This window comes from Cantharellus anzutake (genome assembly GCF_015039405.1).
Source record: "Cantharellus anzutake strain C23 chromosome Unknown EI90scaffold_77, whole genome shotgun sequence".
NCBI lineage: Eukaryota > Fungi > Basidiomycota > Agaricomycetes > Cantharellales > Hydnaceae > Cantharellus > Cantharellus anzutake.
In genome coordinates, this window is record NW_024067027.1 from 282,424 (window position 1) to 303,379 (window position 20,956).

Below are 20,956 nucleotides of genomic sequence, written 5' to 3' on the forward strand. Positions count from 1 at the left end.
AGGTTGATATCAACATTCTTGTAACCCCTTCCTGTTTTCCGGGGCAGCTTCAGGATTTCATCAAGCGCACGCACAGCCTCAGCAGCATCTTTCTTCTTGGGTGGGGGAACATAGGGCTGTGAATGAAAATGGGCCTTTGAGGGTTCTTCCTCTGTTCCAAGAGGCCTTCCCTGGGCTATGACTGGAGATACTGGTGGAATATGTGGCTCTGGCAGCGCGTCATCAATTTTTTCCGGGGTATTGTTGTGGGTCACTGAAAACTGGTTTAGGAAACTCAAGGAGTGTCTGCTGGGCTGTGGGTGGGGCTCCAGGTGGACTCTGACTGTTGGTCATCAGGGGAGATATCGTGCATCTCCATCTCGGCAACAAACACATTGCTCTCAGCAGCCTCAGAGCTGCAGGTCTCTTTTTCCTCCTCTCCTTGGGTGAGATCTATCTGTGTTATAGCACTGTTCCTCCCACTAGAGTTTGTGCTCAAGTTGTTCAGGAGGGCTGAGAGAACGGCCTGCCCAGATTCCTTGCTGGAAGTTGGAGGAGGGTTGAAAAAATCAAGGATTGTGCATTTCTTCCTGTCAATCCTTGTCCTTTTTCGCATCTCCTGGATCCTCCCACTAATAGTCCTCTTGATTGCTGCATCGCGGTACCAGCTGCGCTCCAAGCGTACACCGTTTATGGTGGTCCCAGCATATGTGACTTTGTTGCCCGGGATTTTTCCCCGGATATTGGCTAACTGAGCAAGCTGTCCCTCAGTATCGTGTAGGCACTGGGAAAATGCATTCTTTGAGGATATTGCTGGGTTGATTGTTTCATCAAGGTCTGTGTCGCTGTCCACATCACTGTTTGCACCATCATATGAGTTGGAATTGACATTAGCATCAGGCCAATCCGGAAGTACATCGTCCCCAACAGTCTGTGTGTGCTCTAGGGGGATTGTGTGGATTGACTCTGTAGTCGGAGATGGGTCTACATGTAATTTCTGGTAAAGAAACAAAAGTAATGAATCATGACCCAATAACAATATATGGTGAACCTTACCTTCTGAGAGTACTTTCCAAGGTTATTTGCTCGCTTACACTTTTTCCCTAGAGGCATAATGTGCAATGTTGGAGGGGAAAGGGTGCGGGTGCTTACATGCTTTCCCACTTCAGCCTTGGCAAATTCTGAATGAATTGATTTCGCCATTCCATGCACGCCAAAATTTCACTACTGAATTTTCAGTCATGGTTCCCAAGTGACAAGCATTGAAAGAAGAACCACTTCCGGGCACAAAACAAAAAAGCCCCTCTCACTTCTCACTGAGTACAAATATCAAATTTTAGAAACTGGGAATGTCTTCTTTACTGCATACTCTACATAGTTCAGGCTGTAGCATTTGCTAGATCAAGTTGTGTCCAAAGTGAGAGGGTTAGTTCATTCTGGAATAGTTTGCATCCATAAAGTGATGACTTGTGCACGTCACCAGTCTTACAACTTGCAACATGTGATGTTCCCACACTAAGTTGTAATGAGTTGTACATAGGTTATGAATTTTTAGTATTTACACATGCAGTCATTGCACCCAACCCAACCTGTGGAGACTAAGGGAGCACATCCAAGGTTGTGAAGTCAATATCCAGGTGTGTGCAAAGTTTAACAGTTTATATATTACTTAGTTACCAGTCACTTGTTTGTGTCCGGTGGCATAAGTGGTACAGCGTTAGCTGAGGCTATGCAGTTTTTTTAAGTGGCACATGTTCGATTCTCACTTAGGGAAACTTTTTTGGGGCCCTCCCATGGAATAATTGTGTGAAATGGTTGTTTTCTGTACACTAAGGAGTGGAGGGTATGAAAAAAAAGTTTCCTAAGTGAGAACATGTGCCACTTAAAAAAACTGCATAGCCTCAGCTAACGCTGTACCACTTATGCCACCGGACACAAACAAGTGACTGGTAACTAAGTAATATATAAACTGTTAAACTTTGCACACACCCAGATATTGACTTCACAACCTTGGATGTGCTCCCTTAGTCTCCACAGGTTGGGTTGGGTGCAATGACCACATGTGTAAATACTAAAAATTATATTCCGTAACCTATGTACAACTCATTACAACTTAGCATGGGAACATCACATGTTGCAAGTTGTACCAGTTGCTCGACAGATTTCGGAGGCAACGTAAGTTGCGGCTAAACCTCGGAGAAATCATGTGAGCGACTGGGAAGGAGTCTGGGAACAGATGTATTTTTGACATCAAGAACTGGAAGTGGAAGACAATGCTAATGTTTGCTTCTGTGCTTGCACACAAAGTTATGAATGGTCGCCACATGGCAATCGTAATTTATCCTACTTGTTCACTGATGGATGACCAAGTATGTAAGCTAGATATACTTGTCCCTGAGCAGAGGCACTCACTTTGCTGTTGTGTGATTAGGAAGTCAAAGCGCAATCTAAAGGGATACAGTTTATCGTGATACATCAGGAATCAATTGCTGCTGCTCTACATGAGGACCCACCCAGAAACCTCTGGGCCGAAGTTCTATCTGGCCGGTTTGACATTGTTGCCTGTGCACCAGAAAGGATTGGCACTGCGGATTTTAAATGGATGGTTAACTCACATCTGTTCACAGAGAAATTAGGGTTTTGTGTTATTGATGAGGTGCATCTTGTCATACCTTGGTCACAGTCCTTCCAAGAGTCATACAGCACTGTTGTCACTCTCCGATCCCTTGTTCCATCCTATGTTGTAGGCGGGATAATCGCCCACACACAGACTCGGCTCAGATACCCATTTTCACGACTATAAAACCACTTCCATCCATGCGACGACTCAGTACGGATTTGACATCTAAAAATAGTGCTAATTCGTGCGATCCCATCGATACCAAGAACGTCCTAATCGGTGGAGATTTGACAGAGTTCTGTGTTGGAGAAGTTAGGCACAGCAGGTCACGAGTATGTGCGGGCGTGGGAATCTCAAGCGGCAACCCAGAATTCCAGCCTCACTCGTTCCCACGGCGTCTAATAAATTGGTAAAAATGCTTATCGGCTGCGTGAGAGTTATCTCCAGCTACATTTCCAATTTAGGCTCTTAATTCCGTAAATCTGTTGAGATATCGCTTATTTTCTTATATTTTCATATTTTTGCATCATTTCAGTTATTGATCAATATTCTTTTATTGACACTGTTACCCTTTTTTATTACTTCACCTAATAAGGTATGCAGGTGCCATATGGTACCAATATTTCCCATCAATTATTCTAAAAATAATTGTTCCTCATATCCTGTACATATCGGATTCTGGAATAGAAGTTCTCCCCTCCCCCAAATTTTCTCTAAGGTGCTAGGACACGCTAGAGTGGGTGTGAGTGAGTGGAATTCCAACAGTAGGAATAAGGGCAACAATCTAGCCTGCAACGAGTGGGTAGTGGATTTGTTGAGCCCGGACCTTGCAGAAATCCCAGAGAACTCACCACGGAGTTAAGGATCGAGAGCATAGCGAGTCTAGAGAGAAAGTAGGAGTTTTGGAGAGTTTGGCCCCACGAGCTTAGTCAGCATAGAGAGCCACTAGCCCTCTTGCAACGTAACATTCCTTGCAATGTCAGGCTCCATGAACCCACAAACCACATGCAGGGCTACACAGAGCTGTTTAGGCTTCCAACCCGACCTTTTCTGGGATGTGTCACTTCTGGTTGATCGTAAGGACCTAGTCTATAGCACTCATACCTTGAAGTATTTGATTACAGGCAGCGACTTCCCAGATCTGGCATGGCTCATCCCAGATAACCTCACAACTGCACAATCCATCACACCTACACTAATAGTGGTGGCAACGGTGGCTATTGCAAATGCATTAGTCAAGTGGCTACGAAAGAAACTCAAGGAAGTACTTACAAATGGAGAGGATTTAGTTTTTCCATTCCATTCAATTATACCCCAAGAGGATCGTCTGACAACACTCCAGGAGCTCGAGGCTGGGACAGTGCGAATAGTGGTGGCAATGACAGCAGCCCAAGTTGGATTAGACATGGCAATATGGAATGTCGTGATCTTGGATCTTCTCCAGACTTCAAGGCCATGACTCAATGGAATGGTCGTGCAGGTCAGGATGGACAGGGTGGCCATGCAATCATATATGCACCAGATGCAATCCGAATCAAAAATGTTTTTGACCTTGATGGTGACTCTGCAGGGTGTTAGAGACCGGAGCAAGATGAAGGAGTTGTCTCCGTGGCGGAGGGCTTCAGCCTCAGCGACTCAGGCCAGGAGCGCTGTAGGCGGGCACAGCCGGTACCACGCAAACAAGCCGATTATCGTGATTCTACCACCCACGTCAAGCACCCCACTCCCGAAACACATCTACCACTGTTCCAGATACCCCTTCCACGTTTCCCATATTTTTTCCGATTTTTTCAAGCCATTCCTGACCACGGACAACCATCAGTTTCCAAATTGGGCAACTGTCACCCGCATATTCCACCGCTTCCTCTGTATCTCCATCAATTCTCCACCGATCCGGACGAATTTGGTATCGTTGGAAAGCCCTTGTCAACGCGAGTCGAACAATGTTACGAGTGACGTATTTGGTTCAGCGGTTGAGGCGATCGCCATGGTTCTTTATTTCCTTAACAACATCAATATTTCTTTGATATTGCTTTTTTTCTTATTTGTTCCTTGTGGATCTGTTGCCGTCCTAAACCCGTCGGATCATTCGGATTTCCACGCGTATTTCTTTCATATTTATAGTTACCCTCTTTCCTGTATTTACAAAAAGGACTCCCCAACAGAGAGAGGTGTTCCCCAACAAGAACATGAAGTTCTAGCAGACGTTACCAGCGCCCAGAGCGGCGAATACGAAGCCAAAGAGGCTCAAGACATCGTGCAGGGACAGAGTTCCCATCAGTTTGATTTCTAGTGAGATTTACGAGATTTATCATTTTTATCACATCGCACCCGGACCATTTCTCCTCCCCCCTTCCTCTTCATCCGAACCTCCCCTGAGCACTCCCAACTCTGTGGCCCCCTCTCTTTCTCGTTAGGGTGGTAGATCCCTTGCCCCCTTACAGCGCTGTGCCAAGTTACATGTTGCAAGCAGGAATCTGCTACACTCTCCAGGAAATGGAAGGTAGCACTCCAACTCACTCCCCAAAGGCTAGGGAAGAAAGAGAAAGGGGGCTGAAAGGGGTGTTGCGGTTAGAACAGGTCTGTATATCAACGGAGGGAGGGGGGGAGGGGATTTTGGGAATAATATAACTCTGGTAACTCCTGTTTACTTCTTTCCATGGTGGATAAAGGTCACAATAGGCCTTTACCAATTTTGTGGCCGCTCACAGCACTCAAGTACACAGACTTCAAAAGTAGCAGGAGGGGGGGGAAATCTCTAGTCCGTTTCAATTGCTATGTACATATACCCATTCAGCAAACATACAATCTGTGAAAAGAGTCCGAAATATATGGGTTTGGCTGAGCTAAGCCTCCACCAATCAACGGCAGTAAGGTTCGGGTGCCATTGGCTTAGAATAAAATTCCAAACAACAATGAAAATTGAAAAGAAAAACACAAACTTCCTCATACCACTCCGAACACTGCGTCAAACCTCCGTCCCTTTTTCCCACTCGACTCTCCTCATCCATAGCTTTCTAACGATACCGATTTTGTGAAATTTAGTGGGGATTTGACTGAGAATGGGGATTCTCAGAAACGGAATATATATCTTGATTATCTGTGCACAGGGAAACTTGGGCCAAATAATATGCCATAATTCCAAGACTCCTCCAATGTCTTCTTTAGCATTTGTATCATTTAACTGGCCCATATTCTTCTGGAATTTCACTGAGACTAGCTCGCACGTGAGCATCTACATAGTCCATATTGTCCCGTGACTCCCGTCATGCCTGATAATCAGAATATCTCCACAACCACTGAACCGATTAGGGTGAAATTCAACGCTGGGTATTTGGGCATTTTTCTCGATTTAATGACCCCAAGATCGTCCTCTTCCGTCAGCTTTTGACCTTGTTCTCATGGTTGCGGTCAAGTGCATGGACTTTGTTCATGAGGACATCTCAGGTTGAATTTCTCCACCAAATCTCAACCGATTCCTTCGCGGAAAGGCTCTTTCGGTTCGTACGAAAACCCTCTTTCTTCTTTCTTATTACTCCCCTCTATCATTCTTTCATTTCCCTAATAATGTACAAGGGTGGGAGCCCAATTTTGATGTATTTGCTGCATAAGGTTCCATGAATTTGAGCACACCCATTATGCACTCCTACAACGTCCGTGCCCTAATTTACTTACTGGCAACGAGAACTAAAAGGGGGATCAACTCTAGTTGATTTTATCACTGGGGTGTAACCTATCTACAAGTTATGTATATATAGTTACAGCAAGGGCAGGCCCGTGAATAGCGGGACCGAGCAGAGCGGAACTAACAGGGATAGATGTTAGCCGACTGAATATTACCAACGAGTTGGGTTGTGGGTTTAGCGGAATGACCCACAAGTGGAAAGGAGGGATAGGCCCAAAGGAAGACTTGCAGGGCAAGCAAGTGAATTGCCCAGCAGAGGTGGGAATGCGCTAGCAGATGTTGGAGCTGTCTGGAGAGCTTCGGGGCTCCGTACTTAGGGAGGCATAGGTAATATATTGAATTGGAGAGGTGGTGACCATCGGGGGGGTCGGAGGTGATTGTGGAAACCAGAGGCTCCGAGGTTAGTGGTGGAGGAGCGGAGGTGGTCGAGGGTGATGGCCGTGGATGGATATGACACAGGGGGACGAAAGAAGATCACAAATAGAGCTTTAAAACTCCGAAGTGATTTTCGAGACAGTTGCCCACCTGGTTTTGTTGACTACTTCAACACTCCCTGCCTTTGCAAAGTCATATGCGAATACTATGGGGAGCCATATGAGAAACCCAAACTGTGTTGTGAAGGACCAGGATATTATCCCAGTCCAAACATGGAACCCTTACAAGCGGCAGAGTGATATGTTGAAAATCTAGTGCACACCCAACAGTTGAATCCAGCCCATCTTCCACAGGACAAGGGGAACTTACCGAAGTATAATGCTGCGATGTTACAAGTTGGGATTGAGAGCCCTCGAGTCTGGTGAGAGAAGATATGGATGGAGAGGGGAAGGGTTGGGGGCCTTACCAATTTGGATGCACCCTCATCGATCGTCTTGAACCATTCAATCGAGCTCCTTGCAGCTGCAATGCATCAGGGATATTCTGAAGAATGGATGAAGGCTTTAGCAGAGTCATGGGGGAGTCACAATGGACTTAGCGTTAGGGAACAGGAGCTATTGGTTGAGGTGATTAGGCAGTGTAATGGAGGTTGGGTGCAGGAATCCTGGAGTTTGGGAGGCAAGAGGAAAGGTAACGGAATAACCGCTTGCTCTAATGCTAAAGCTCAGTCTCAAGCTAATGTGTGAGAACTATAATATTACCTAATGCTAAAGCTATAAGGTAATATACAATGAGTTACAATGTATAAGAAATCAGAGTAAAAGAATATTGTAACTAACCTCAGTCTCACGCTAATGCACGAGAACTGAGGGAAAAAAGGAAACTAATCCAAATGAATGAATATAGTTTGTGGACTTCACGGATAAGTCCGAAGTGACCAAAATAAGTAAGAAGAAAAGGTGTTGTGACCAAGTAGTCACGCTACCGCGGGAATGTGGCTGTCTGGGCAAGTTCCTCGCTCGGGTGTGGGAATGTGGCTGTACGAAAACTCGTCCGGCCTCCCATAGCACACGGTTCCTCCAACAAAAGGAAGAGCCACAAAGACAACAGCAGCACAGAGGCCGGACGATGACGACCTGGGAGGTGAGAATGAGGTCACCTCAGCATCAATACTTGGGCCGACACAGGGTGAAGGCAAACGGAAGGTAGTACTTACGAAGAAAGCAGCCAATGTGAATGATGATAACTAGCCAATGAATGATCATTGATGGCATCACCATTTTGCTTTTCTTGGCAAGACCTCCACCATTCTCTAGCCAAGAAAGCAGAGCAAGAGAAGCGTCCTTCTCTTCAGCTGCTGTTATTTCATTAGACTTAAACTAGCATGGTGTCGATGGTCAATGTGAGGTCACAATGTTCATATCACCAAACACTGACCTTGCGCTTAGCTCCCCACTGAGTTGGTTCGCCCTCAAGTTTCTTGTCAAACCTTTGGGAATGTCAGGAATACATCATGGATTCACCTGAGAATGCACAAGTCCACTTACTTCCCCATACTCACTGTACTCTTCTTAGCATGGATGAGTGTTTTCTCAATCTGCATCTTTCGTTGTGCTCGCTCCACCCTAGCAATGTTTGCCAGGTGTTGTTGTTCATTCTTTTGGACACATCTGGGGACTGTTTGGTGGGAAGGGAGAAAAGAGACTCAAATACAGCCTGAGCTCCTTCACATGCAAGTTCACTGAGATATGCCTCATGATCAGCACTACAACCACCATAAGCTGAATCCCATGCAGTTTAATAAAATTTGCGATACACGCACTGGTATGCTTCGGCATCCACTGGATTGGGATCAGTTGCAGACAGCAGACCGGGATCCACCTGAACAGATGATTCTTTCTCCAACTCCACCCTAACAGAACCAATGAGATAACAACTATGACCCACACACTATCGAATGGTCTGAAATTAACAGTATATTGCAAGTGTTAGATGATGATGAATGAACTTACTATGTAAACATCGACAGCCCTTACAGTGTATTGCGAGTGTGAGATGATGATCAATGAACCTGTGACACCAGAAGTCTCGTAAAAGAAGAGTGTGCAAGAACCATCACAATGACTTAAGTAAACAAGTGTCAGGGGACGACTCCCGGGTCCCCATGACCCTCCCCTATGGTCCACAGTCTGTGGTGTAACCAGCCCTGTCCAGGGCACAACTCTACTGTGGGTAAGGAGATGAATAGATAAACAGTAGGTAAGGTACACTTGCCTACTGTGGGTAAGGAGATGAGAAGGAAGCTAACTTCTCATCTTCCCACAGTGGCCACCATATCAGGAAAACTTCCGGGGATACCCGGAAGTCACATGAAGGCAGGGTCCGGGGCCGGACCATGCAGCGCACGGAGCATGCGGCGCGGGAATGCACACAGGAAGCGTAGCGGGTCCGGACGCGGGTCCGGGTCCGGGCTAGTCAGGGTGTGTGCCCTGACAACAAGAGTGTGTGAGAATCATCAACGACCTTAACAGCATATCACATGTGAGCCTTCGACAGAAACAAGAGCGATTGTTGATGGCCTATCTTTGGGAGAGCCTCTTAGACCCCAGCCAGCTAACCACATCAGGCGCTGGGGCAGCCTATGGACCATGGAAAGGTGGGCTCTCATCCCAGAGGAAATACTGGTCCATAGACCAGTAATGCGAAAGTGGTTAGTAATAAGCCCAAATGAATAACAAGTACAAGTACTTTACTGTTGTGAGTAATCAATATTTGATGTCAAGAGCAATGATCCATACACTGAAAAGATGCAGTCAGTACTTACCATCGCGAGTAATAAATCCTTGACATCAGGAGCAATGATCCATAAACTGAAAAGATGCGATTAGTATGTGCAAGCAAGGGGTTTAGCAGGCCTATAGAACCAACAGTGGTACCATCTTAGAGTTTTTGATTGAAATTTGAGATGACTTTGGTCCGAAGTTTCTCTTCTCCGCATTCAAAGGCCATCTAGTGAGAATAGGTGTTGAGAGTACTGCGGGTAACTTATCCCAAGGTGATTGATATCAGCCTCGATGTCAGCCTGCGTGCAGCCTGGATTGACTTGGGCAATCCCAAGCATACCCATGAAACTCTGCAAAAGATCCTTCATATCGACAATGTTCAGTGATACAGCCTCACGAAGGGATGTAGAATCAAAAGCGTTCTTGCAGCCATTGAAAACGTGCTTGAGCCAAAAGTTCAGATGCTCCTGCAGCAGATCACGTTCATGAAAATGGCTGGGATGGCTGGACAGGTTAATGAGATAGCAAGTCAGAATCGTTGAACAAGCCTCCGGTGACAAATGCCACCAGAAGTCGCATGCCTGGTGCAATAGCTCATTGCCATAGTTTGATGATCCCACTCCAAAAAAATAAAAGTGGAGCCACTGTTGATACGAAGTGTCAGATGTAAAGTAATGATCATAAATTCAATTTGCTTACCTTGATCACCTCAAACGTTTGGCCAGCATCACCATCATGGATGCTTGAGTTAAACTTGTATAGAAGGAGATCACAGTAAAGAAGTATGTTATTATAAAGCAGGGTGTCACCTTTTTCATCCCCATTAAATGACACCTGTTGCATGGCTGACTCAACATCTCCCATGTTATGAGATGGGTCACTTGCACTTGACCAAGTGATACTGCTGCTTGGATTTTGATCTTCCTCAGTATCACTGCCATCATTAGTAAAAGCAAGACCATCGTCAAGGTTGGGGTTGGATGTGGCAGATGAAGGTGCAAAGGCCAGGGGATTCGAAAAGCCCTGGGGCATAGAGGAATCAAAAAAATTGGTGGCAGCTTGTATATTGTGTAGGTGTGCAAAGGTCACAGCCTCTGTTGTCCCATAAGTGGAATAGATTTTCCATGAAAGCAAGATGAGAGAACTGAGTGAGCACTGATAAAGAGGGAAGCCACATTTGCAATATACTCGGAGCTCCTCAAGGAGGTGAAGTCGGTCAGCCTGGCCAGATGACCCAAGGAGCTGTGCAGAAGAGTGGCCATGCAGGATACACCTAAAAACATGTAAGGCTGCAGATTGAATTGACAAAGATGAAAAAAGGAAAATGCACCTTGCATAGTGAAGTGTCATGGTTGTTAGAACAACCTCAGCCAGATGGAAACAAGGATAAAAGTCGACTTTTTCGGTGTTGATCTTGTGGCCAAGGTGCTCTGCTGCAAAGCAGAGGCCGAGGTCACCTTTACCAGTTTTTGTAGCCCAATGGGCTTTATAGACACCCTTAAGAAATGCCCACTTCATGTGCCAGAGCTCGACTATTGGGAAGATCCATTTATGGGACGTGAACCATGAGCAACAAGTTGAAGTTTGTTCAAGGAGGGTGCAGAGTCATGCAATGGTTGATTGATCACCTGAGACTGGGAACTGCCTAGACTCCAGTTCTTGGCGGCTGATTCCCAACTGCCATACGAAAGCATCCAGCACCACATCCCTATTCCCCTGGGTATGAGCCTCATTGAAGCCTGTTAGAATGATGAACATGCGGAGTTGTCCAGAAGTGGAGAAGGGACTCAGGAGTGGAGGGACCTTGGCCTCAGTGACTCAAGTGGAGCGCTGTGCCACTGCTTGTTGTCTAAGGTGGTCCTTAACTTCAGGTTAGCAGGGGGTGTCTCTTTGGGGGACAATCCAGTCGTTATTCTTGTCGATTTCAGACTGGGGGTACAGGAAACTAAGTACAGAGTATATATATAATACAGGAGTGGAGTCAGAGGACAAAGGGAACTGGAAGGAGGACAAAGGGGGACTGGATGAGGGAACAACCCCAAGGGTCAAGGGTTGGAACTCTATGGTGCTTCCCAAAAGGGCAAGGCCAAGAGGGGAAGGAGTGGAGGGGGTTGTGGGGAATGACAGCTGACTAATATGGAAAGGAAGCAGCTGTCTAAATAAGGAAGAGGCAACAAGAGGATTAAATGACACCATACAGTAGAGACTGCAGGGTCCGGAGTCAGAAGTCAAAGTCCGGAATATTGGCTAGACATAATAAATGAAATGTAATAAGGAATACAAGGAGATAAGACAGAGGAGGTCAAAGTCCAGAGGCAGAGACATGACTGGAGTTCTGGAGGTGGAGGTGCGATGAGGTTCTGGTACAGGAGTCCAGAGCCAGAGGCATGGATCATCGCAAACTCTGGTCTGGAAGGTACGAGGTTGGGATCGGACCCGGAGTAAACTGGAGTTGGATCAGAGGTAGTGTTGGACATTGTGTTGGAGTGTCATGGCCGTGCATTCCGGCCCGTTCCCCGCCCATCCCGATGCCGCCCGAGCCCGTTCCCGCTATGCAAGCATGAGCGCAAGCCCCAACCTCAGCCCTATCCTCCCTGAGGACTCCCTGCTCACTTCCCTGCTTGCCCCTAGGCTCCCCTACACTAGCCGACTCCCCTGCTGCTGCACCAACCTTCCCACCCCAAGTCCGCCTCCAGCACCGTGCCCAGTGCGACTCCTCTACCCCGCCCACTTGGCCCCTACAGGGCCGCTATCATCCCTGCGCCCGACTCCAGCCCAACTCCGAGTCCAGCGCCGCTACGATACCATCGCCGCTATCGCGGCCCTACGCTCTTTCCTTTATTTATCTGTTATTGTTTGTTTTGACCCTCAGTCATTGCCAGCCGCTATGCGGCCAACCCCGCTCCTTACCCTTGTTTGCTTCCGGACCCCTCGGCCTTCGGCCCGGGTCCGCTTCCATTCATTTCTTCCTCCTATATATATCCTGTATACTACATTATAGTACTTTAGCTCTAATATCAATGTGACCACGACCCCTAAGTCCTGACCCCAACAAGGCAACCCCAGTGAGTCCGAAATGAGGGCCAAGAGACAGCTAGGGGGCACAGCACTCCCTTTAGAGTTGCTGAGGCCAAATGCCCTACCCCCGGGCCTTGTTCATGGCATCACGGCCATCGCAGCCTATAGCGGCCCGCAACGGCGATCCTCGGTGCCGACCCCAGACCAGTGTCTAACATGGAGCCAGAGGTAGAGTGGGCTCTCAACAACCAACAGGGGGAGGTGGTGGTGGAGGATGTGGAGTTCTGGAGGAGGAGATGGAGGTCCAGAACAGGAGCGGAGGTCCGGAGTTGTATGGATATGACAAAGCCTGTGCACTCAAGTGGGTGGTACTCCATCTTGGTAGCCTGCATGCGGCACTTTGCATACTTGAGGTGCTGCAGGTTGTCGACATCCTTCTTGAACTTCCCCAGTGCGGGCAAGTATTCAACCAAGATCCGAAGAATATTGGCGATGGAAATGCCCTCTAGATGGCCAGCATCAAGGTCTTGCTTGAGCTTCTCAAATGTGAGCTCCTCCTTGTCGGCTGCCAACTTTCTTCAGTAATAACCCTGCCCATCGAATACGTTAGGGTCTGCACCTTGCTCCACCACAATAGTAGCAGCCATCCCAGTCTCCAGGGAGCTTCTTGCATTCAGGCTGGGTCTCCAGGCCCTATGATATTGGTTAATATTGTCATACACCAGGTGAAGTCGTATTTGCCCATCTATTAGAGCACAACCCAGTCCCTTCAATATGATTTTTTTGTCAGCACCCAGACTGTGCAGGCCCTGCACAGTGGTGGAGTATGCAGTAGCCAGACCCATATGGCTGAGTATGTGTGGACTGATCAGTGAGCACTTGTCATAAATAAGATTTTTCTGAAGAAACTTTTTGCCTTGACACAGCGGAAGTACGACATTATCAGCAGTGATACCATGCAGCCCTAGCAAAGTGAGTAAGTATGTTGACTGAATCAAGTTAATGTATAATCTTCTCACTAGCCACGGGTCTCGCATATTATTTGAGCCATGTCCGCTCATTCCACATCGCACTTCTCGATAGATAGATTTGAGGCACTGTCCATTCACCTTCCCAATTGCAGCCATTGTCATTACTGACCATGTTACAGGGGCCGTGCATTGTATGAGGTCTTGGGTTTCTGTGAACGAGAATTGTGCGACCTTCGACCATGTAAGCCCAGCTGAATCTCCAGCATGAAGTGAAGCATGCTCCATAAGGCACTTCATCTCTTTATTGACTTCTTCTAGTACCTGCTGGACAAAATATTGTCAGAGGCTACTCTGTGCCATTACCCCCTGCCAATCACTCCACTCATCAAATCCAGCATGCACAGAGTCATTTGTGATCTCCCCTAGTTGAGGCGAGCTTACTGTCAGCGGAGATGTAAGGAGTGGTGGAGGCTGTGCATAGAAGGGGAGCAGTTGAAACCTTGGTGGGTCCTTAGGCTTTTCTTGCCCATAGGGATGATCAAACATCAGCTGAACAACATTTGCAGGCTGGGTCCCAATAGACATGCGACCCTGCAGGAACAAAGCCAAGCTTTGTTTTGAACTCGGTGTGAGGTACAGTTGATTTTTATCATCAAATATCATTGGCCCAGAGTGAATCCTTGGCAGCGCATGATGGTAAGGACCATCTTGGCCCCTTGTAGGGCGTTTATCATCTTAATGTGAGCTGTCTCAAGCAATGAGATTTTCTTCTCCATTGACCCACAAGAAGCGCAAGCCAAAATTTTTTTGCCTTCTACACTCTGGGAATACCGGTGTGTGTTCACCCCATGGTCATTGAGATTGATTTCAAGTGGAGAGCGATACCGGTGCAGCACAACCATGGTAAGACACCTCTGAACAGACTGAGAATGGAAATGGAGCAACTGATCCCGAATAGCCATCATGTACAATGCGGATTCTTTTGGGAGAAGGATTGTCAGGGTCATCAAGTGGTGACCTGAAGCCATGACCTGAAGCAGAGAGCATTGTAGGTGGGCACATGTCAGGGATCAGCAATGACCCTGGACCCTATGCCGGCTGCACGTATGCGCATGGGAAGTATGCCAGTAATTCCCATCTACTCCGCTTACCTAAGCCCCAGTGACCCGGATCATCTCCGGCATTGTTCTGGAACATTCTATGATCACATGATTCTATCGGCAATCCATTTGGTTTCCTTATTGCCGGACTCTACATGTATATAGCTGACCCTAAGATGGGGACATCCCTTTCCCCCGGCTTTAATCACAACTAGGTTATCGGAGCATCTTGCACGAGCACACATGTCCCCTGACAGCACAGCCGGTACTGCACAAACGAACCGAATATCGTGATTTCCCCATCCCTGCACATCCCCACTTCACGAAACACATCACACACGTCCTCACATACCATTTCTACCCTTCCATGATTTTTTCCTATTTTTTCAGACACATTCCCAGTCTCCACAGACCAAATTCCCATGCCCACCCAGCAGTGCGGCCACACTCAGACTGGATTTCACTTATCTCAGCAACCACTGCACCGATTTGGACGATATTGGTACCGTTGGAAACGTGTCATTTAGGAGTATTAGGATCCATGATTAGCGGGAGTTGAACCCCCCCCTGGCATAACGGGCGAGTAGTGTATGGATGCACGCTAGAGGTCCTGGGTTCGATACCAGGCTTGTCCATTTTATGTCATTTGTCCAGTCACGCTGGTTTACGTCATAAGAATTTGGAGCTCCGGATAAGTCCAGTAGTCGCACCGGATACAAATTTCCTCAGATTGGTGATGGATAGAGTTGGATATTTTTTGGGTGGAAATCATTTATTGCTTTATTATTTCCTTGATTATTGTTTTCCCTTCCTTTTTCCGATATTGTTTGTTGCCGATATGACCCACCTAAGCACATGGGACTCATCGGATATTTTCCTTCATTTTTATTTGATCATTTCTCATATATACTGTACATGAGGATGTATCTACCTTTCCCCTTGGACTAGAAACCACCGAGTTTGCCCCTCCCAAACTAGTAGGGAGTAGTACGACCTAGAAGACAGCCAAGAAGACCTCTAGATTAGTCCTTGCCTTAGTGTCACCCAGAGAGGTGGGGTGAGAGACTGATTGGAGTACACCATGCACCGTAACACACCGGACCATATTTCCCTTTACCCCCCTTTCCCTGACCTGTTGGATACCAATCTGGTCCCCGTCCTTTCCTGCTTTCCTAGTGGGTTAGATCCCTAGCCCACTTACAGCATGTCGAATGTTCTCTTTGACATAGTCTTTGTCAGTGTCAGGGCACACCCACCTGACCCCACACTGCACCCCGCACCATACTGCCCTACTCTGCTCCCCCTGCTATCACTCCCCATCCCTCCTTTCCCCTTTTCCCTTTTCTCTCTGTTTCTATTCCATGGTTGATTTCCCTTATCCCCATGTACCACTACATACCTAACCCTGCTCCCTGGATCGCTGCACGCATTCCTGCCTACTGGGCAGCCACCTCCAGGATCTCCCACAGAGACACCCAGGGAGGTGCAGCTGTGTGTGGAGATGACATGGCTCCCTCCATGTGACCCTAACCGCATGTATATAATAGTGCCTGGGGTGGGAACAGAAGAAGTAGCCTTCTTCTCAACTTCCCACTTCAGACTAAGTGGTCGGGGATGCTCACCCCGCGATGGGACCACCACTACACATAGCCGACACCTGTCCCATCGAGTCCCTCGTGCCAGGACCTCGCCGCTTTTGGAGCTGTCCCTGACAGTCAGACATGGTAGCAAGGTATTTGAGTCAGGACTGTGCTGAGTTGGAGTAACAAAGAATGAAGACCCTGGTGTCGGAATGTAACCGTCCATGCAGGGTTGTCAGTGTGTGGGCACCCAGCCTCTACTTTGTCGGAAAAGTTACGAATCCACTGCATCACGTGATGCCCGTTCCAATGCATTGCAACGCATTTCAATGAATCACAATGCCTCAGCTCACTGTTACAATAGGTATATCAAATGCCATTTCATGGTGTATGACATTGCAACTGACCCCATATTTGTGTAGCAACAAAATAAATGTTTTTTTTGCCATTTTCAAAACTTTAGGCAGGATACCAGCCCGTTTTCAGGATTATTGACACGTGGTCTAATTTGGTTCCACAATTGGGTCCAATTATCTCAAAAATGGCTGGGCGGGTCTCATAGTTGCCAAGATATGAATGCAGACCCAAATTGGACAATACCAAAATTGGCTGTATCTTGCCAACTACATTTTTCTATGCTCCCAAACTATGTACATCACATCCTAGCCTGGCAAGTCTCCGGATCAGGCTGGGGATTCTTATCACAGATCCATCATATGCCGCTGGCCAATCAGATATTTTATACATAAACAATAGCATTTTCTAAAGTCTGAGAGAAACTGTCTGTGCACCAAGTCTCCCACGCACACACAGCAGCGGCTAGGTGTTGTATATGGCTGAAACTCCTCATATCTCCACCACTTCTTCACCATTTCTCATTGTTAAATTTGCATTAGAATTGCCTTGACTTCCTACACCATCCATACTATAACTTCCTCACATGATTCCTGACCATTTCTCTGCTGTAAAATTTCCCCAGTATTTATCCCTCTTGTGAGACCTGATGTTAAAACTGTGCCGATAATTATATCTATAGACAGTCACTCAGTCTCTAGCTTATAGCATGAGATCTCAGTTATATTACCTATAGACAGTAGCTAAAGACAATATACATTAACATGAGTTAAAGATTATGGAAAATAAAACAGTACAACGTGTCTGAGGTGTAATTTAATTAAATGGCTATACAATAACCGGATGTGATCATGTGTAAGTCACGTGATTTAACCTGAGCTCAGCCTTTTGGATATTTCCGAAAGGGGATGCAATTAATGCGCTGGTTTCCAACCCTGATATCCCCCCTAACAGCATGATTCACTATGTAAGCTGGGTTCGGTGTCTTTGTGCATTACCCCTCTAATATATCTATATGAGGAACCAAGGGTTGGTTACTAAGTAGTAAGGGCTCGCTGGCCGAGCGGTAATATAGTGTGTATGATATAGTGATTGTATGTGGTCAGTGTTCTCACGCCAGTCCCCAGGTTGTGTGTTCGATTCCTATGTGAGCTAATATATGATGTATTATTATTTTTAATGTATTGAAATCAAGTGGATCACGTTGCAATGTATTTAAATGTATAAGCCGCATTGCAACACACAGGTCACGTTGCAACGTCAAGTGATCAATACAACGGTTGTATCGCCACATATCCGTTTTGGTCATTGCATCACGTTGCAATATATTGACATGGATTTGAACTTTTTCCGACATTTAGTAGAGGCTGGGAACCTGCCTAGCTTCGGCCCAACTTTCCGGCTCTGGGATGTGGAGAAAGTGTTTAAATCGCTTGCATTGCGTCATGTTCCCCGTGCGCCAGACGCTTCCTTTTGGGGCTCCGGACCGTAAGGCAACATAAGGCACGTCAATGAATGCGTGAATATGTTTTGTCTTATTTTTACAGAATGTATATATGTAATACATAAATAGATATGGACCTTTTTTTATGTAAGTCACAGCCCAGCCTAATCTAGGCCTCAAAGGCGTAATGTATTGCTCAATTCTGGAATAGAAAATGAAATCAGGGCGAGGGCGGCTGGCACCTAAAAGTATAAGCGAAGCTGAATTGCACTTATCGTTTTAGATAATTGAAGATTCGGGTTACCATCCGGTATTAGTATTGAATGTACTGCCAGTTGGCATGTCTCTTGGCGGGGGCACAGGTCGTTGAGCGATTGAGGGAGATCGGGAGTGGAGTAACTAGCGGATGAGGTTCAATACTTCTTCCCTCGGTGGGGACTGCCTTCGGTGCCACGGGCTGTCGATCCAAGATTCGCTAGAGAAAGACTGATTATTCCGATCCGGAATATTTGATGGCAGACGATCGGTAACCCACTAGCTGGCGAAGGGGGCTAGTACCTTTGAGAAATGACCGGGTGGACCTCCAAGCACCGTCCGATCATCAAGCCGGTTCCTGGATGTAAAGCTAGCGCTCTGTGGGGCAGGCCGCGTGTCTGGGTTTTGAGATAGCCGGCTTGGTGAAGACTTTAACCAACTTCAAGGTGAACAGCTTTCTTTGGACGTCACCAAAGCGCCAGTCGGGAAATGCTGCTTTCGCTTCAGACTGCCAGTGTCCAGACGATGCCAATTGACATGAATAAAGCCGAAGATTTTAGCGGCAATCAGCGACAAGTATATACATACGATAAGGTTTCAATGGAGGAGGTGCTTCCCCTGGAAGTAAATATACTCACTGCCCCAACCATTTGTTCGTCAAGGACCGGGAAAACACTGCATGAATTTGCAGCGAGGCGCGCAAGCGATCCGAGGCTACCGTGCACCAAATCTATTCTTCTTGGGTTGTCAAAAATGATTTAAGAGAAGGGGGGGGGCCATCATTCCTTCGGCCTTGTACTTCGCCAGCTAGTTCCTCCGACTACATTCGCCCGATGCCTTCATCTTCATGCTTTGTTTGCCGATTGAGAGGAAAGGTGCATGCTTTTCACTGTGAACACACTTTTACGACTTGCATGTTTCTTCTCGGTCTCCATCCAACGTTTTCTCAGGGCTCACTCGCCTTGGGGTGACGCACAATATTATCATGAGCAGCATGGATCCGAGGATCTTGTGCATCCGGTCATTCAAAAGGCCAACTCCATCAGCTCAGTGTGGACCTTTTCCTCACCGGTTTTTTTTCTTGGACTCTGTAGAGATGCGTTTGGCTTCCAAATCACCAAGGCCGTGATGCGTGCAAGTGGATGCGAGTTGAGTGCATTGCGTGTCCGATCAAGATCCCCAATGCAGTCAGGGTAAGTATTTTGACGGGTGCGCCGATGGTTCACCTCACAAATGAAGTTTGGGAAACATACAGGCGTCTGTGAGAGCCCAGGAATGTCTGCAGGAGGTTAGAGTGAAATGATTAATGGAGCTGTACGCACGGACTCAGTCTCTAACTTGAGAACTAATAACATTGTAACTCTTTACCTGTACGCACGGACTATAACACGGAGAGTACAGTCAGTTATACGAAAGTTAAAAACAACAAAAGGGATATCACCTCAGTCTCTAACTTGAGAACTGAGGGAAAGGGAAAAAACCTAGCGCCCCGCGCCATTTATACAACGAGTACTAATATCGCTTGCAATCGCGACACATGGTCGTCGGCAAGGGTTAATGCATAGAACAGAAAGAGTAGGCGGAAAAGGGTATCAGCGGTGATCCCATCAACACCGCGTCAGACAAACTAATAAGGTAAATAGATCGTCGTTAACCACAATGATTTCCAACATAGAGTACTGGCTGCTACTAGACATACCAGACGTGAAGGCGTAGAGACAGGTGCGTGGCGTGCTACATAGTTCATGTCCCTTGCATGCTTTATCTAACACCCATTTCCTCCATCATTCTGTAGCGCCTCTTCCAAAAACACGCGATTTTCTCTCAAGTTTGCAATCGAACTCTGGGGATGACACCCGTCAGCTTGCAAGTGGTTCAGGAACACTGGCACCGTCCACTATTACTTCTCCGACCCCCTTTCACGCATCGCAGAGCAACCCGGAGAATCTTTCGTTGGATGGACCACTCCCTATTGCAGTCTCATCAACAAATAACTTGGGCACCATCCCTTTCCTTGGTAATACCTCTTCCACTTCCACGATGATCCTCCCAACGCCTGTACTCGGGTTGTCTCCACATGCGCTCGGTGGGAATAGGGAAGGGCCCATCCTGGACGCCTCATCCCTCGCTTACTCGGAGCATCTTCCCCATGGTGAATTTGCCTTCCCCAACCTCGCATCTTCCTTCTTCGACATCACTCCTCACTGGGGAATGTCAACTTATAATAGCGAAAACTTCAACCCTACTACTGCAACGTCGTCGCACCGCGCTGCCAACGATGAACTTCCTGCTGGACCATCTCGCGCTCGCGCACGCGCACGCGACCCACCATTGAATAGTACGCCGGCTGAAACTCACCTGGAGTTCCCAGAAACGTGTTCGAGTTCCTCGACGAACTCGGATGCTTATATTTGGCTTTCTGGTTTGGCTGGGAGTATGGGATATCGTCTTGTTCCGCTTTGAAGTTACTGTTTCTTTTTTTTCCGGAATGTGATCTCCTAGACTTTTTTTTTTTTACCCTATGGTTCTAGTGTGAGTGTCCTTTTTTCATTTCAGAATATCCAACTGAACGTCGCCGAGATACAGATAGTTCTGCCATCTTATCGTCGTCTGTAGTAACTATTTCCCCGTTTTGGTACATTTCTGTGGTTTTTTATTCCTGAGTGCTTGTACGTCAGACTCGTAATCTTCTTGTACCGCTGTTTTCCCCTTCTCGACTCTCTGTGGCACATGTGCTTGCTATACATCCACTTGGCATCGAGACCGCCGAAATGTTCATTGCCTGCATTTGT

At 47.0% G+C, this 20,956-nt stretch overlaps 4 protein-coding genes across 4 annotated transcripts; 2 read left to right on the forward strand and 2 right to left on the reverse strand.

The window, feature by feature from the left end:
• Positions 1–274: 274 nt before the first annotated feature.
• Positions 275–1,385, reverse strand: EI90DRAFT_3292638 (uncharacterized protein; the record flags this gene model as incomplete). The annotated part of the gene is made up of 4 exons (XM_039067345.1): positions 1,356–1,385; positions 1,036–1,297; positions 732–976; positions 275–461 (listed from the first exon to the last, which is right to left on the reverse strand). Exons 2-4 carry the CDS (start codon positions 1,180–1,182, stop codon positions 275–277), a joined length of 579 nt encoding a protein of 192 aa, XP_038910701.1. The 5' UTR covers positions 1,183–1,297; positions 1,356–1,385.
• A 2,190-nt stretch (positions 1,386–3,575) lies between these two features.
• Positions 3,576–4,058, forward strand: EI90DRAFT_3020238 (uncharacterized protein; the record flags this gene model as incomplete). Its single annotated transcript, XM_039057483.1, has 2 exons — positions 3,576–3,675; positions 3,724–4,058. The coding sequence occupies 2 exons, from the start codon at positions 3,576–3,578 to the stop codon at positions 4,056–4,058; spliced, it is 435 nt and encodes a 144-aa protein (XP_038910702.1).
• An 8,548-nt stretch (positions 4,059–12,606) lies between these two features.
• Positions 12,607–13,107, reverse strand: EI90DRAFT_3131525 (uncharacterized protein; the record flags this gene model as incomplete). The annotated part of the gene is made up of 2 exons (XM_039064395.1): positions 12,607–13,025; positions 13,080–13,107. The coding sequence occupies 2 exons, from the start codon at positions 13,105–13,107 to the stop codon at positions 12,607–12,609; spliced, it is 447 nt and encodes a 148-aa protein (XP_038910703.1).
• Positions 13,108–19,236: 6,129 nt separating this feature from the next.
• On the forward strand, positions 19,237–20,823 carry EI90DRAFT_3079003 (uncharacterized protein; the record flags this gene model as incomplete). The annotated part of the gene is given in 6 exon segments (XM_039061804.1): positions 19,237–19,357; positions 19,420–19,458; positions 19,841–19,886; positions 19,960–20,478; positions 20,491–20,696; positions 20,751–20,823. Coding segments are annotated over 5 exon segments (785 nt in total), but the record flags the coding sequence as incomplete, so codon positions are not given.
• Between the last annotated feature and the right edge of the window lie 133 nt (positions 20,824–20,956).